The 15,444-nt window shown below is 53.4% G+C and overlaps 2 protein-coding genes across 10 annotated transcripts in view; both read right to left on the bottom strand.

Moving 5' to 3' along the window:
* WBP1L (WW domain binding protein 1 like) overlaps window positions 1-5,275 on the bottom strand; it is a 59,346-nt gene extending 54,071 nt beyond the window's left edge. The window contains exon 1 of one of the 2 annotated variants that reach the window (XM_071446191.1): window positions 5,053-5,275. In XM_071446191.1, coding sequence (XP_071302292.1) covers window positions 5,053-5,269 — 217 coding nt within the window. In that variant the 5' untranslated portion in view covers window positions 5,270-5,275. The remainder of the gene's footprint in view (window positions 1-5,052) is intronic. The other variant, XM_071446192.1, reaches the window with a different exon arrangement.
* A 2,934-nt stretch (window positions 5,276-8,209) lies between these two features.
* Window positions 8,210-15,411, bottom strand: SFXN2 (sideroflexin 2). 8 transcript variants are annotated; one of them, XM_071446368.1, is made up of 12 exons: window positions 15,350-15,411; window positions 14,039-14,211; window positions 13,565-13,735; window positions 12,519-12,617; window positions 12,291-12,366; window positions 12,128-12,213; window positions 11,387-11,447; window positions 11,249-11,315; window positions 10,663-10,712; window positions 10,330-10,379; window positions 10,036-10,083; window positions 9,418-9,645 (listed from the first exon to the last, which is right to left on the bottom strand). In XM_071446368.1, the coding sequence occupies exons 1-12, from the start codon at window positions 15,386-15,388 to the stop codon at window positions 9,546-9,548; spliced, it is 1,020 nt and encodes a 339-aa protein (XP_071302469.1). In that variant the 5' UTR covers window positions 15,389-15,411; the 3' UTR covers window positions 9,418-9,545. The 8 variants fall into 8 exon arrangements, 7 of the variants coding, with proteins under 7 accessions (XP_071302465.1, XP_071302466.1, XP_071302467.1 ...); XM_071446364.1 differs by lacking the exon at window positions 11,249-11,315 and having other exon boundaries at window positions 8,210-9,645; XM_071446365.1 differs by lacking the exons at window positions 11,249-11,315; window positions 15,350-15,411 and adding an exon at window positions 15,232-15,343 and having other exon boundaries at window positions 8,210-9,645.
* Window positions 15,412-15,444: the final 33 nt, after the last annotated feature.

Below are 15,444 nucleotides of genomic sequence, written 5' to 3'. Positions count from 1 at the left end.
AGTCATTGGTTATACACATTAATAAGCTCAGAGGACTCCTATGCAGCTATCCAGAAAGGGCAAATGCTTACCCTGTAAAGCAGGGCAGCTCAGATCAGAGGAATATCCCCAAACCTGGTTCCAAGTACACGTTGTCAGGAGACAGAACAAAAGGCCACGTGCAGCTCAGCATTACTGAAACTGCTGGACGTGCCTGACAAGGAGACCTTTGCATAGGCACAGCCACAACCACAGGGCACATCAGTGACAGCACTGCATGGAGAAGTAGGCCACAGGATCATTAGCCCAACAATAGCTTTTTGCCACAAGCAAAAGTCTGTTCAATCCTGCCAATCATCCCAATGTGACTTAAAGGGAAAAAAGGCAAAAAAGAAAAGGTGGGCAGTTTGCATTTACTAAATATATTGCCCATTACCTCAGAGGATGGCCATATGGAGGATCATAAAGAAACACAAACTATTACCAACATTAGTGCCCTTCTAATACCACAGAAAGACTAAGGTGAACATCAACATAACACCATGTTAATACAGGCTGACAGAGCCATATAAAAGAGCAGAGCCTCCATTTTTGCCAGCAGAAAAGCAGCTGTTGAAGATGCTTACAGGAGCAGCACTTCTGGGAATGAAAGTGAGGCTTCAGTGGGTGTTTTAGCCAGGTCTGAATAACTGCTGTTGAAACGTGGCCGCATCCATCCTCTGCCTCCATGCCGATGGCAAATCACCACTTTGGGCATGACCTCAGAGCAGAGCAGCACCTCATTCAGCAGGGCCACTGCTCAGGGACACTCAGTACTGGATGCTCCCACTAGCCAGATGTGGCTGACCTGGCCGAACAGGCTGGGAGGATGGAAAAATCCCCAACCATAGCAAAACAACTCTGGCAGATGAAACCTTCCAAGTTCCCTTCTCACACACAACTCTGCAACAGTTGCCCACATTCATTCTTAAACAGGTGCTAACTCTATTTTCCTTAACTAATATTTGCGGGGTGGCAGAGAAATTCTCAGAAAGGCAATGACAGGTCCCAGTCACAGAGATGCCTTGACTTCTATGAAGAAATCTGCCACTCTCCTCCCCAGGGTTCACTGGACATTTTCAGACCTGGCTTTCCATCTGCTGCCCAGCTGCAGAGAAGCAAGTTCAAAGTCTTAAAGCATTTTGTGTAATTATGAGTGCAACTCACAAAATTTAATCAGCAGGAAAGCGTGCTATACAGATGAGACACTGGAGTTCACAGTGTTACAATCATCACAGAAAGAGCAGTCCTTATCCCAGCCTGCAGTTATTTAGAGGTTCCTGTTCTAAGCAAGTGCATCACGTACTTTGATCTCTGCTGCCTCCTGCCAAAATTGTGGATATTAGCAAGCCAAAAAACCAAGAGTCTCAGACAAAGATATGGCAGACAAAATACATCCAATGGTACACAAGCAGCTCTCCTCCTGAAGGAACCTGATCCATTTCAGGAGACACAGAAGTGCAGTTGCAACTAATTACCTTTACCTTAATCAAAAACGTTGCTTTAAACTTACAGATGAGGAGCCTGTTACATGAGGATTGAAACTTTGCTCTTCAGTTCACAGACTACCTGAAGTGATGCTCTGAAAGGGTGTGAATCCAGCCAAAGCCTTGGACGAAGCATGGTAACGCCACATTGGTGCAATCAGAGCTGTGGTCACGGAAACTCTGGGTTACAGGGGTGTTAGCCACAGTGACAGTCGTGCTGAGCTGTTCCTCAAAGCAAGGATCTGTCCTCTTTGTCACATATGATGAATCATGCCTCAAGTCACAGTACTTCAAGCAAACTCTTTAATTTGGGATTAAATCGGTCTTTACGAACATGCTTCTGCCAGATTTTGGCTCAAAACCACCTTATTAGAGAAAGACAGATTCCACAGACTTGTCACATAGTTAACATTCACTTAAATCTCTTGTTTCTAAAGACAACAACAGTTGAGAAAACTATGTAATAATTAAGTTGCAGGCATGGGAAGCAGACAGATTATTGAGATGGTCAAATAACCTTTATTCTGCCCTGTAGAGACAAACTAAGATAGAAAAATTATTAAAGTTTAAAGTTTTTCATTAGAAATTTTATCAATTTCATTTTGAAATACATTAATTTCTTATTTCCTTCTGCCATAAACTGAGAAGAAGCACATAGCTAAGGTGTGCTCTAAGACTCTACTTCTACAGCTGCTACTGAACACAGCTAGATTTCTTCTTCCTGTGATGTTTATCCTGATTTTATTACAACATAATTGGAATACTTCTGCCTGTAATTTACTAATAAATGCTTCCACTCAAGTTAACAAAGTTTCATGCTCTGATTATAAGTGAAACTGCAATGAATAGTCATGGAGACAGATAAACCTGGACTTGGGATAGAAGATAAAGAGCTCATCATTTTCTCTGTGATCCACCTTAGTTAAAAGAAAGGTCTTTGACAATCCTGGACAGCCTGGATTTATTTTAACCTTTAAAATCAGACACTCCTGCAGAGCACAGTGTGTTCTCCTGAATGTTTGTTCAGTGCCAGGCAGTACAGCCCCACCTCCTGAATTATTTAAAGGACACATTTCTTGCAGCCCAGCCTTAGACCACCATGTCTGTGGAACAGTTCTTCCAGGCAAGGGGACACAGACCCTGAGCAAGAAGCTCTCCCTGGCAGCAGAAGCAATCGGGACATAGCAAATGTCTGCAAGGTATATGGAAGTAGGCAGCATTCACCAGAGGCAGCAAGGGCAACAGCACTTTGGAGAGGACAAGAGACAAATGCTGTCAGGGTTTCAGGTAGAAATACAAGAACCTTTGGTGCAGAGATCTTCCAAGTCCAGCACTGCCGCGCTGCAGGTCTTCTCTGTGAACTCACTGGCTTGCTCTGATGAAATCAGGCTCTAAGGCAACACCAAAGCAGATGAAGTTTTGTTACATGCTCATTTCTCAAGATCCTACATTACCACGCTGGTTTTTGAGTGGGCAGCTGTCAATCTCTAGTGTGCAGTGAGATAATTTCAGCCTTTTGACAGACAGAGTATACATTTAAGATCTAAAAAAAGCTGTGAGAGTTTTATATAGACAGACTATGGAAAGGAAATGAGTAAAAGATGCATCCCTATCCAAGTGCTCTTAAAGAAAACGTAGGCAGCCAAACCTGTTCTCCCCCACTCTCATGTATTGTACCACTCAGGACATATTATTTTAGGATTATTTCTGGTGCACTGACTAGAGAGTATATCCACAAGTCACAAATGCCACTATTCCACATGCAATCCAGATGTACAATTGCTTCCATGCCCTCCTCCTTTTTCCTTTCCTCCTTTTCTACTTCCTATTTGTTTGACTAATGTATAAACTGTCTGAGGCAGGGAGCATCTTGCACAGTCTTCAAAGCAGGTATGGCATTTTTATTAGCATGTATGGGGTTGTAGAGACTCACAGCTACCATACAGATAATCCTACCACCTGACCACTGCTCAGAGCTGGGTACCACAACAACCAGAGAGCAAAACGGTTCTGAGATGTGCTTGTTTACATTTAGTTTATGTACCTCAGCCTGCAGGTGAAATGGAGCAAGCACCAGGACTTCCATCTATTAAAGGCAGTTGAGACAATGTGGAAAACACACAGTTCAACACAATCCTGTGTTTTGTTACATTCTCATTTCTAGAGCAGGAACAGCCAAGCCTTAGTCTCAGTGTGGCTGAAGGGGATTTGGAATGGCTCTACCAACAGCGAATTACACGGCCTTTAAAGTAGATCTGGTGCTCTCAACACCTTGAAAAGAACAGAATTCAAAAGAGGCATAACATCTGTAATTGTAGACAAACTCCTCACCTCCTCCTCCTGCAGAAATATTGAGAAGTATTTTAGTGGATGCCTTCCAGAAGGACACATCCATCTGCATCCCTTGGACATTAAGCACAACGGAACCCATGACACCTGTGACCTACAGTCACAGATCAGCATCTCACTATCTCTGACCTTCAACAAATGCAAACTGCAATTTGTACTTTATACAGAATACACCATATCAAACCACAAGTCATCATATTCCATCCATGCTCTCCACAGGGTGAAAAAGGCATAATGACTCCATGAATCACAAGATGCAGGTTGTGCACAGGTTGCTTGGCCAAGTGCAGTCCTCACTGAGAGTCACTGAACATACACATCAAGGTGGGAGAAGTTACAGGTGTCTGCACTGCTGGACTCAAGACCACCATTGGAGATGTGAACAGTACATATTGTAGCATAGACATAAGACACAGTAAAGAGATGAAAAAGAGGGAGCCAACTTCATTAAAACCCTTCCCAGGCATGACAAAAGTAGTAACCGGGTGGTCAGAGCCTACAAAGACAAGGCCTGGTCCCCCCTATCCCAGCTGTAACACGCTCCCTCTTCCTTACCGCTGCCGTCAGGTTTGCGCCGAAGTTCCTTCTCCACTGTTCCTGCCACGGGAAGACCAGCTGACCTGTCCTGGGCAGCACCACACAAGTCCTACTTTCCTGCTGACCCACGTCTTCTGTCCCATTGCCACCATCCAGCTCACTCTAAACCTCCTTCAGCCCTGTCCCCTCACAGGTCACCTTGCTCCCTGTCACCACCTCCGAAAGACACCTGCACCTCCACCCGCAGGCCCCTGCCAGCTGCAGCCTCCTGCCCTCACTCCAGCCACCTTTCCCTTCATGTCCAGTCAAACACCTTTCTCCTTCGTCCTGCAGCCACTCTGCCGCACAAAGCCCCTGCAAGCAGCACTGCCACCGGTGCCTGGATCCCTACACCACCTCTCCATCCCCACGGCACACAGGAACCCCCAAAGCCAGGGCTCTACATCTCCAGCTTCACTCCAGTCACGGGGCTCCCCAAACCTTAGGCGGGCCCCCAAGAGCCTCTTCCCCCTGGCACCTCATGCACCCGGCCAGCCCCGCCGGAGCCTCTGCCCCAAGGGCCGGCGCAGCCCCCGCACTCACAGCCGCCCCTTTTCCCGGGGACGCAGCCCCCCGGCACGGCACGGCACGACCCCAGACCCCCCGAGCAGCTCCCCCCTACCTGGGCGGGCTCCGCGCCGGCGGGCAGCCCCTCGGGCAGGGCCTGGAGCAGCAGCAGGGCCATGGCGGCGCGGAGCCTCCTCGCCATGCCCCCCACCCCCCGCTCCCGCCTCCCCGGCCCGACTGCGGCCCGGGACGGGAGCCCAGGGGCACCCCGCGCCCGGACCCGCCCTCGGCACTCCTCTATTGGGCGGCCGGCGCAGCTTTCCGCTTGCCATTGATTCAGCGCGATGTCGCTTATGGCAGAACCGGGAGGGGCGGGGTCTGCGCGCAGGGCGCTGCCATCTTGAGTGTGGCACAGCGAGGAGGGAGCCCGAGGGCGTACTCGGTGCGCCATGTTGTGAGTGGCGGAACCGGCTGGAGAGGGTGCGGGGGCTGCGCGCACACACACACTGACACACAGACAGACACACACACAGACAGACGCACAGCATCTCTGTGGCCGCCAGGCACTCATCCTCCATTCAGCTGGTCACTCCTGCTCAGCATGAGCTCTGCTCAGGCTCCTCCCCAGTGCGCTCACATTGCCCCAAACCTCCGCAGCCCGGCCGGACCTGGGGCACACCGGGGCATGGAGCGGGGGCTGGCATGCCAGCAGCGGCATGGCACTGGGCTCAGGGCCTCCAGAGGGTAGCAGTCTGTTGGTGCCAGTGGGTAGCAGTCTGTTGGTGCCAGCACCACTGGCAGACATAAGCAACATGGAGAAGAGGATCTTCTCCAGCGGCTGTGTCCCAGCATGTCCCCACACAGTGATTGTCCACACTCCCAGCCGGAGTGGGGGCATCTTGAGCACTGGGCATTGATTCCCAGCTCGGCAGAGACAGCCCACGCTCCAGGGGCAGTGTCAGAGGGTTTCTGCACTGCCGCTCCCAGTGTACCAGACAGCCTCCATGCCAGATTGGCATGATGAGGTTCATCAGATGCCCAGATAACACATTAAGAAAGGCCGGAAAAAAATAATTGATTTAGCAACTTCTCTCCTGCCCTGGCTTTTTTCTAACCAGATCAGCTCTCTTGCCTGCTGCTAGCTGTCACACCTTCACCATGCTCGCTCCTCTTCCTGTGGCACCAGATCCCGGCCTCCAGCAGCCCTTGGGACCGAAGACAGTCCCTTCCTGCTGGGACTGCCAGTGCTTGAGGGAGCCCAACAGCCTCCCAGCCCCTGCTTGGGCTCTGCTGCACACCAACGTGACATCTTTGGTGTGGTTACCATTTGAAGTGAGGTCGTAAACATGCTGGAACACTGACATTTCCGCCTCACAGTTATTGAAGGAGCTTTATTCCTGTTCCCAGCTAGCCCTGAAATTAGAGGCACAGCAGGGGGAAGGCATGGAGATCAGGGAGCACAGGACAAGCCCAGATCAGGTGTGACTCATTGTTGGAGAGCAATTAACACTTGCTGCTCTTCCCAAGCAGGGATTCGTCTGGCTCTGACTCTTTGCAATGAGGTTTCCTTCCTGTTGCAATGGGAAATGGAGGCCAGACTGGCCACAGCTTGACAGCAACTCCTCTGCTCCCCAGTGAGACCAAGCAGGCTGCAGACTTAACTGTGGTTTTGGGGAGGGCTGGCAGGCTCTGGCTGCAGTGACCATGTCCAGAGTGATGTGAGCTGTTGAGATGACTTGAATCCTCGGGGGGAGATTCCAGCTACAACCTAGAAACCTAGAAACCCTGCTGAGCTGAACTGTCAGCTGGCATAAATCCATGTTGATCTGAAGAGAGAATCCACTGCTATAAGCTCAGGGAGGCGGGAGGAAGCTCTGTCTTGAGCATGGCTTGCCAATTCTATAAGCCCAGAGCAAACCTCTTACTCTGTTCATAAGCAATAAACTGCACCATGTCCCACTCCCCAGGGCAAGGGAAGAGCTGATACAAGATGGCAATAGCACTTCAGGGGGTCTCTGTGCTCCATTGCCCCTCAGGGCAGGAAAAAAGGAGCAGCCAAACAGCTGAGGCTTTGCTGTCATGGTCCCAAACTTGGCTTCATGTGGCTGCTACCCCAGAATCACTGCCCAAAGAACTCCCTGCCCTGCCAGGACCCCTCCAAACTGCCAAGGCAGGAGGGGTGAACAGCAAGAATAGGGAAAAGGCAGTTTTTAGGTGCTACAGCACATCATTTTACAAACATTGCCAGAGGCACCTTGGACCCAAAAGACTGCTACAGGTACTTTTCTGAAAGCCCTCACGGCTGTTTTGGGTGTAGGACAAGAGCAGTGTGAGCTAAGGAGCTTAAGAAAAGCAGAGGGCAGTCTCCTTGTGGCTCCTCTCCACTCCCAGCAGGAGTGACATCTGTTTTATTTCATGTGCTTATCTATTACTTTAATTGTGCTTTAACAAGGAATCTAATAATGCCCAAGGAAGTTTTCCTACTTTGTGTTCTGCTGTTAATTATTTCAGAGCTCTTTTACAGCTTTCTAGGAGTAGCTACATGTGGTTGGAGACATTATCCTTTGCCTGTTGCAGCTTTGGCAGGAGCAAACCTGCTGTGGATACAGCTTGGCACTTCAAGAAGTACCTTTTGGGTTTGGCTGCTCTCTCTGAATGGGTATGTGTCTCTACTCAGGCACGTGGCTGATGTGAGAATGCTGCTGCCCTAAAGACCTGACACATATCCCTGACTGGAGGGAGGAGCATGGATCATCTGGGCCATGGGACTCTCGGAGCAGCCACGATTGAAAGCAGGGGCCTTAGTCCAGGACTTGGGCTCCTTTCTCCCCCAGACTAGGCTGCAGCACACTCAAGCTGCTCTCCTTTGGGGTGGGAGAGACCTCATGGCAGACCCAAGATAGCACCATGAAACTCTGCCTGGCCATGAAGATAAACAGCACCCATGGCTGTAGGGTCACCCAATGTTATCCTCCCAGGCCCCAGAAGAGGATGACTGTCACTGTGAGCAGAGCACAATCACCTTTGTCACTTGCCGTGGGACTTTGCAGCCCCAAGAACCCCTTGGAGAAGGCTGCCATTGAATGCCCAAGGGTTTCAGAGCTCATGCCACGCCTTACACTCTTCCTCCTTCTCCTGGCCCCTTTGCTCACCTTCACCCTGATGCTTGCTTAGTCACAAAGCCCACACTTTTCCCTTCCAAGGCAAGCATGAGACCCATATACCAGCCCAGCCCAGAGAACCATTGATCAGCCAGAAGCATAACCCACAGCTGGTTTTTAAAAATCACATTTATTTTTCAACCTTCCTCTGCTGTTTGCAATGCAGCAGCAGTGACTGAATCCAGAGCCTGAGTGAATGCCTTGACAGCTCTGTGACAAGAAAGAGAGAAGCTACTGGAGAGTGTTCAGTGGAAGGCCACAAAGATGATGAGGGATTTGAAGCATCTCTTATGAGGAGAGAATGTGAGAGCCAGGTCTGTTCAGTCTGGAAAAAGAGAAGACTGAGAGGGATCTCATCAATGCATATAACTGTCTCAAAGGCAGGTGCAAAGGGCATGGTGCCAGGCTTTTTTCAGTGGTGCCCAGAAACAGGACAAGGAACAAGGGCCATAAACTAAACTACAAGAAGTTCCACCTCAACATGAGGAAAAAATTCTTTACATTGAGGATGGCAAAGCACTGGAACAGGCTGCCCAGAAAGGTTGTGGAGTCTCCCTCTCTGGAAATACTCAAAACTCACCTGGATATATTCCTGCAAAACCTGCTCTAGTGACCCTGCCTCAGCAGGGGAGCTGGAATAGATGACCTCCAGAGGTCCTTCCAACCCTAACAATTCCATGATTTCTGTGTCTTCTTCCCCATGTCAAAGGGGGCACAGAGACAATTGTTCTCTAAAGCTGCAGTTTCATGGTTTCACTGTGGGGACCAGAGATGTAGGACAAGGGTGACAGAGCTCAGAGGAATGAAAAAAATCGGAGCTAAAAACAATTAGCTACTTCTTTCCTGGCTTGTGGCAAACACAGAGGGAATAGAACCTGAACCTGAGAGCAAGGAATTCATAGTCCAAGCATTGGTCTCTGGACTTTGGGATGGTGACTCTCATAGTGCAGAGAGAACAGGTCCCTTCACACCTGCCAAGACATGATCCATCTCTTGGGAAGAGGCTACTGTGGTGGTTTAAGGCAGGAATGTGGTTTGGTTGCTGGTACAATGGCAGGATATCTGCTTTTAGAGGTAGAAATGTGCTCTGAGCCCCAAGGGAGAGAGCCTCATGGGGCCAGACCCAGTGAGGCCCAGACAGGCTGGGCCAAAGGAAGGCACAGGAAGTGCAGGCATCCCTCAGGGCAAGAGGGACATAGGTAGGCTGAGACATCATGGACCCATGTCCATGCCATGCAGCAGATGGGCATGGGTCACTACAAGCCAAAATGCTGCAAGCTGGACACAGAGTCAGATCCTGATTCTACAGTGGAAGAAGGCTGCAGAGAAGGTGCTGGGTGGGGGTGCAGATCTGGGCTGGACTGTGCCTCTGACCCTGCTCAGGAGATGTGGGAATGGTGGTGGCAGGAGGCCAGAGGGGTGTGATGGCTCCTGAGGTAGTCTCCATTCACAGTCCTTTGTTAAAATAGACATATGGCACTTGGTCCCCATGCTTGGCCATGATACTGTCACGCAGCTCCACCTCAAGGTCAGCCAGTGCAAGGGAGCTGTGGAGAGGGAGATTCACACTGAGAGCCATGATCCTCCTCCCCAGACACCAGTCAAACCACCCTGCCTTCCCATTGCCATTTGAGGCCTCTGCAGTCCCTGGGATCTTGCAGGCTCATGGCAAGACCCGCCACCCCTCCCTCCCAGTGTTGGAAGGCAGAGAGCTGCCCATGGAGCTGGGTGTCCTGTTGGTCCCAGCACAGAGCTCACAGAGCAGGGGAGGCACATGCTCTCCTGCTGCCCTGGGCACCAGTGTGTGCTGGCAGGCACTGCCTTGGGTTGGAGGGTGGGTGCCCATCATGCTTCTCCTGGGATGGGCAGAGAAGTCCTAGGGAAGGAGGAAGGCTCCCAAGATCCCATGCAGGAGGGGGAAGCAGTGGAAGAGGTACCATCGCTGGGGGAAGAGGGCACAGGCTGCTGGCACCATGAACAGGAGGCTGTGGGACAGAGAAGAGCAGAGCATTTAGTCTTCATTAGTCTTGGGGATCCCAGCCTGTTTGCCCTCATAGGGATTTCAGCCCAAGAAGTGCTGCTCACACCCCATAACTCCCAATAACTGGGGAAAGCCCAAGCTGAAAGGTAAGCAGCTTTGCAATTTCTTCAGGGAAAGAAACATTTTTTCAAGCATCTCTTTGGAGCCATACTCCAGGCACTCACAGGTGATTGAGCAGTGAGATACTTACAAGCCCCCGCAGAGCAGCACCTGCAGAGGAGCGTGGAGAACCCGGATCCGCTGCAAGAGAAGAGCCAGGACTGAGTCCCTGGCCTCACCACAAGTAGGCTGAGCAGACTTCTCCCCTCAGTAGGACTGAATGCCCAACACCCCTGGGGCGCACCAAACCCTGCCACCCTCCGACAGCCTCCCCATGTCACTTGAGAGGCCACTAGTGTATCAATGACTGAAGTAGGGAGCAAAGCAAGCCAGGCTCTACAAATCCCCATTTGATCCCCAGCATATCAGCAGCAGATATGGGCTGGAGCACCACAGAACCCACTGTCAGCAGAAACGTGCTCACCTGCATGAAGGTGAATTTCTCCAGCCGCTCCATGATGATGGGCAAAATAACTAGGCACAGAGAGCAAAGGTCAGCCCAGATCCCAGAACAGCTATCCTGCTAGCCAGCCTGGAGGGCTGTCCCAGCAGGACCATCCACCTGCAGGCCATGGAAGCAGCTAGTTATGCTGGGGGCTACCGGGCGTTTGCTGACAGCAAGAACCTGACACGAGGCCCCCACACATCCATCATTGGGGCAGCATGGTCTGTGCTCCTCATGCTCCTGCCCTTCCTTCTGGGCTTGCAGCATGTCAAGGGTCTCAGAAGCAGAGGGGGTGCCGGGCTGCAGGGTGAGGGGCTAGGGCCAGAGAGCACAAGAGATGCATCCTTATGGGGCCAAACTGCCCCCTGTCTTCCCGGCTGTGGTTTTGTATGGAGGGGGCTGGGGGACCTCTGATGGGAATGGCTGGATGAGGAGAGTAAATGCCATCTGGGATGCAGGGCCACTCTCCCTCTTTTTCATGAGGGAAACTGAAGCAGGGGAGGGCACGGTGGTGGGTCCTGGAGAGTCCTCAGTTCAGCTGCACACCCCCGTGCCCCGCACTCACTCATGCCTGGTGCTGCCATGGTGATCCTGGAGAGCACAACCTGCGCGATGCCCTTCACTGCTGCCCTCTGCAAGCAAAACCAGCAGGTGAGCCCCGGCAGTGCCCTGCCCCAACCCGCATCCCCATCCCCAGACTCACCCTGGAGTGGCCAAGCTCGTTGTTGTTCTCATCTGTCACTGTGATCCCATTGATGATCTCCCTGAAGGGGACAGGCAGTTGTGAGTGGAGGATGGGATGGCCAGGAAAGCATAAGGACACAGCAACGGGGTGAGGGGGTGCCAGGGGAGTCGTCTATACACAGCAGCCCCTGATGCCCTTGGGCACGGGGCTCCAGCACCCCAGGGCACCATGGTCCCCAGCCCAGCCGATGCTGCCATCTTCAGGGCACAGCTGTGAGCAGGATCTGGCTGTGTAGGGACAGACACTGCCTGGATACACAGCTGAGCCAGGGCATAGTCACTCACACAGTACCCGAGCTCCTTGTGCCCTGACTTGTGGGGAACCCCGAGCAGCAGATCACCACAAGCAGGTCACCACAAGCACCCCAACTGGGGTGTCCCAGCATCAGGATATCATGGACTAGGGTTCTCCCATGCCATGCAGGAGATCTTTGGGTTTGAGGGATCTTCCAGCACAGATTCCAGAGCAGCTATCCTCAGCCAAAAATCCCCCTCCTGCTCTAGGTGGAGGCTGAGCCATCCCACCCAACACCCTCCATCACAGACACTGCAAATGCATAGACCCCAGTTCACCCCTCTCCAGCTCCCAGGAGGGGAATCCAAGGCAGGGAGACCAGGCAGCCCAGGAGTCTGGCTGCCACCAGCTTGCCTTTGGAGGGAGCTGGGTCCCTCAAGCGCCCCAGCCACATGTGACACTTACTGTTGCCGCATCATGGGGATATTGACACAGTTGGCAGCAGCCACAGCTGCAAAGGGGACCCAGCGGGCCAGCAAGGGGGGGGCTCGCTGTGGGAAACAAGCTGGCATCAGCATGGGAGAGCAGGATGTGCCCAGCTGCCCCACCCGGCCCTAGCCTGTCATACCTTGGTGTAGAGGTTGAGTCCCACTGCGGTGGCCAGGGCTGCACTGGTGGCCGTGACATAAGCCACCCCGATTTGCCTGGACAGTGATTTCAAAGAAGGGAGACAACAGAATCACCAACTCTGACTCAGCCCTGTTCCTTCTGTGCCCAAGACATGGCACAGAGGGTCTTTACAGGGCATCCAGGGGTGCATCAAATGGACACACTCCATCCTGTGGGGCTCGCTCACCTCAGAGAGATGGGGGAGGCAGCGTTGCGGTTGGTGTAGTTGACAAAGGCATTGAAGGACTGGTTCACCCACTGCCAGAAGACCACTGCAGGCACTGTCCTGTGGAGGGAAGGGATGGGAGAGCACCCAAGGGCTGCCAGGGACACATGGCCTGTGCCCGTGGCCAGGCTTGGCAGGGAGACAGCCAAGATGCCTGCAATCCACTCATCATGGTGTCTCCAAAGGGAAACTGAGGAACTGTGGCAAAGTGACAAGCCAGTGGCAGACCTGGGAAAAGATCCCAGGGGTTCTGGTTGCCCTGGGGAGCACAGGAAGGAGGGGCCCAGGAAGGAGGGGCCCAGTCGTGCAAGGCACTTAGGCAGGGGTGGGAGACACAGCTCTCAGCAGGGTGGCAGCCATCCTCTGCTGGGCTGAGATAAGCTCTCAGCAGGATGGCAGCCATCCTCTGCTGGGCTGAGATAAGCCTTTGTCAAAGCAAGCAGCAAGGAGGGGACACATGGGGACAGAAGTGGCTCTGGGGAATGAGGGTGCCTGGGTTTCTACTGGTGTCTCAGAGACACTGACGTGGGGCAGGAAGGGACACAGGGAGCACGCTTTGGAATGCAGGGGGGTGGAGAAGGGAAAGGCAGGGAGCTGTGAGAAGGGGCTGGGGATGCTGAAGCAGCCTGGCCTAGGGGCACATTTGGTCCTCATTTCCAAAGACTGCTATGGGCTACAGACCAAGAGCAGCAGCCAAGCAGGATGTGGTTGCATTAATCATTACAGGAGCTATGGGAAAATCTCAGTTGAGCTCAGGGTGAGGTGAAACCATTCCCAGGCATGCCAGGGGGATCTGTGATGCTTCCACCAGGTTGGTGCTGGGGACAGAGCCCAGAGACATTGGGCTTGACCACAGGACACAGGCAAGCACAGCAGCCAAGGGCATGCCCTGGGCAGCACCCAGCCCCAGAGGAGGCAGGCTGGCCATGCTCTGGGCAGTGGGGACTTCGAGAGGGGCTGGGGGCTGTCAGGGCTGTGTCCCCAGCCTGGTGTACCCAGAAGCTCACCGATAGAACTGGAGCATGCAGCCAGTGATGGCCATGCCCCCCGGCACCTGGAAGGACATCCTGCCAATGAGGTTCATCTTCTCACCGCTGTCAGGGTGGAAGGCTGAGTCGTACAGCTTCTTGGCATAGAGCAGCTGCTCCTGGCTGCTTCCTGGCGGCACCAGCCCGGCCCTGCAAACCCAAAACCCATCAGGGGAAGCTGCACAGACCCGCCAGCACCCAGCACTGCTGAGGCACAGAGCTCCGGGCACCACATGAAAGGCAGAGGAAACATCTCCTGAGAAGAATGCATGTCACAGCTTGAAGCTCCTGGGAGAAGCCTGGGAAACCCCCCAAAACTACCTCCAACAGATGTTACACCACAGCATACCTGCTTGAGAATGACTGCCTCCATCCCCTTCAACACTGCACAGTGGTTGGGATGGCCATGAACACAGGGATGGCACCTGCCCCATTCATACCCCTGCCCCTCACCTGCAGCTCTCCACCAGGGCCTTGGCCTGGTCCAGCTCCTCCTCTGGCACCAGCACTGTCCGAGGGTCGGTGATGTTGAGGAAGTGCTTCAGGCGCCCCACAAAGGTGCTCTGGTCCCAGCGTGGGGAGTCGATGTTGAAGCTAAGGGTACCTGTGGCCATCTTGGTGTAGGTCTGGGCAGAGGAAAAGGCTGCTCAGTAGGATCCTGCCTTGCTTGCTCATTGAGTGCATGCCTGCCACGGCCACAGGAGCAGTCAGCTGGGTGAGAGCCATGGCAGGTTTATATTTAACAGGAAAACTGGACTTTCAGCAGCCCTGAGCCCAGGAGGCCCCTGCACTCCTGCTGTCAGCAGAACACTGCAGTCAGGCCGCTCCTTCACACATCACCCTGCTTGCCTGGGGTTGCCCCACTTGTGCTGCACCCCACACCCCCTCCTCGGGGTGGTGTAGTGCTGCACAGCACTGTAGGGCCCAGCTCAACCCTCCACAAGGCTGCCCTGCAGGTACTCCTACAGGGGCACTACTCTGCGGCCCCGAGTATGCAGAGCACAGCACCCCCACATTGTGCTGTGCCCCCCACAGCACCATCCTGCACATCCCTCTAATGCTGCTCTGCACTGCCATGGCATTGCCCTGTGTGCTCCCCGGGGTGCTGCACCACATGCCCACGATTCACAGCACAGAATCACAGAATGAATTAGGCAGGAAAATACTTCTGAGACCAACCTATGACCAAACACCACCACGTCAACTTCAGCATGGCTAACCTAGTGCCTAACCCTAGCCAAGTACCATGTTCAGCCTTTCCTTAAACACCTCCAAGGGACTGTGACTCCAACACCTCCCTCGGCAGTCTTTTCCAGTATCTAACCACCCTTCTGTAAAGAAACACTTACTAATGTCCAACCTGAACCTCCTCTGGCACAGCTTCAGACTATATCCTCTCGTCCTGTTGCTGACTGCCTGGGAGAAGGGGCCCACTCCCTCATTTCAAAGGTGGTTGTAGACAGCGATAAGGTCTCCCTGAGCCTTTTCTCCAGGTTAAACGCTCCCATAACGCTCAGCCACTCCTCATAAGACTTGAGCTCCAGACCCTTCACCAATTTCCTTGCCCTTCTATGTAAGGCACAGCACAGCTCGGCACACCCCCGGCTCGGCTCGGCTCGGCCCGGCATGGCACAGCCCCGGCACACCTCCAGCCCGGCTCGGTCACGGCTTATGTCGGCTCGGCTCGGCTCAGCTTGGCTCAGCTTGGCTCGGCTCGGCTCGGCACGCCCCAGCCCAACCCCGTCGCGTCCCCACGTGTCCCACCTGCGCTCCCGGGCCCCGCTCCCGCCCCGCGCCGCTCATCGCCCCCGCGCTCCGACGCGTGGCCGCCCTCAGCCAATCACAGAGCCCCGAGCGGC

This window comes from Agelaius tricolor, unplaced genomic scaffold (assembly GCF_023055355.1).
Source record: "Agelaius tricolor isolate 1412-34295 unplaced genomic scaffold, bAgeTri1.0.p SCAF_22, whole genome shotgun sequence".
Classification (NCBI taxonomy): Eukaryota; Metazoa; Chordata; class Aves; order Passeriformes; family Icteridae; genus Agelaius; species Agelaius tricolor.
This window is presented reverse-complemented; position numbering and strand designations above follow the sequence as displayed.

Bases quoted from the DNA above. Each gene is read 5' to 3' on its own strand.
- SFXN2 (XM_071446364.1), bottom strand. From the start codon at position 15,388: ATGAGCGGCGCGGGGCGGGAGCGGGGCCCGGGAGCGCAG. The intron at 10,713-11,386 runs GTGAGTCTGGGG...CTCTGTGCCTAG, and splicing joins ACGAGCTTGGCCACTCCAGG to TTATTTTGCCCATCATCATG. The intron at 10,084-10,329 runs GTAAGTATCTCA...TCTGTCCCACAG, and splicing joins GTGCTGCTCTGCGGGGGCTT to CCTCCTGTTCATGGTGCCAG.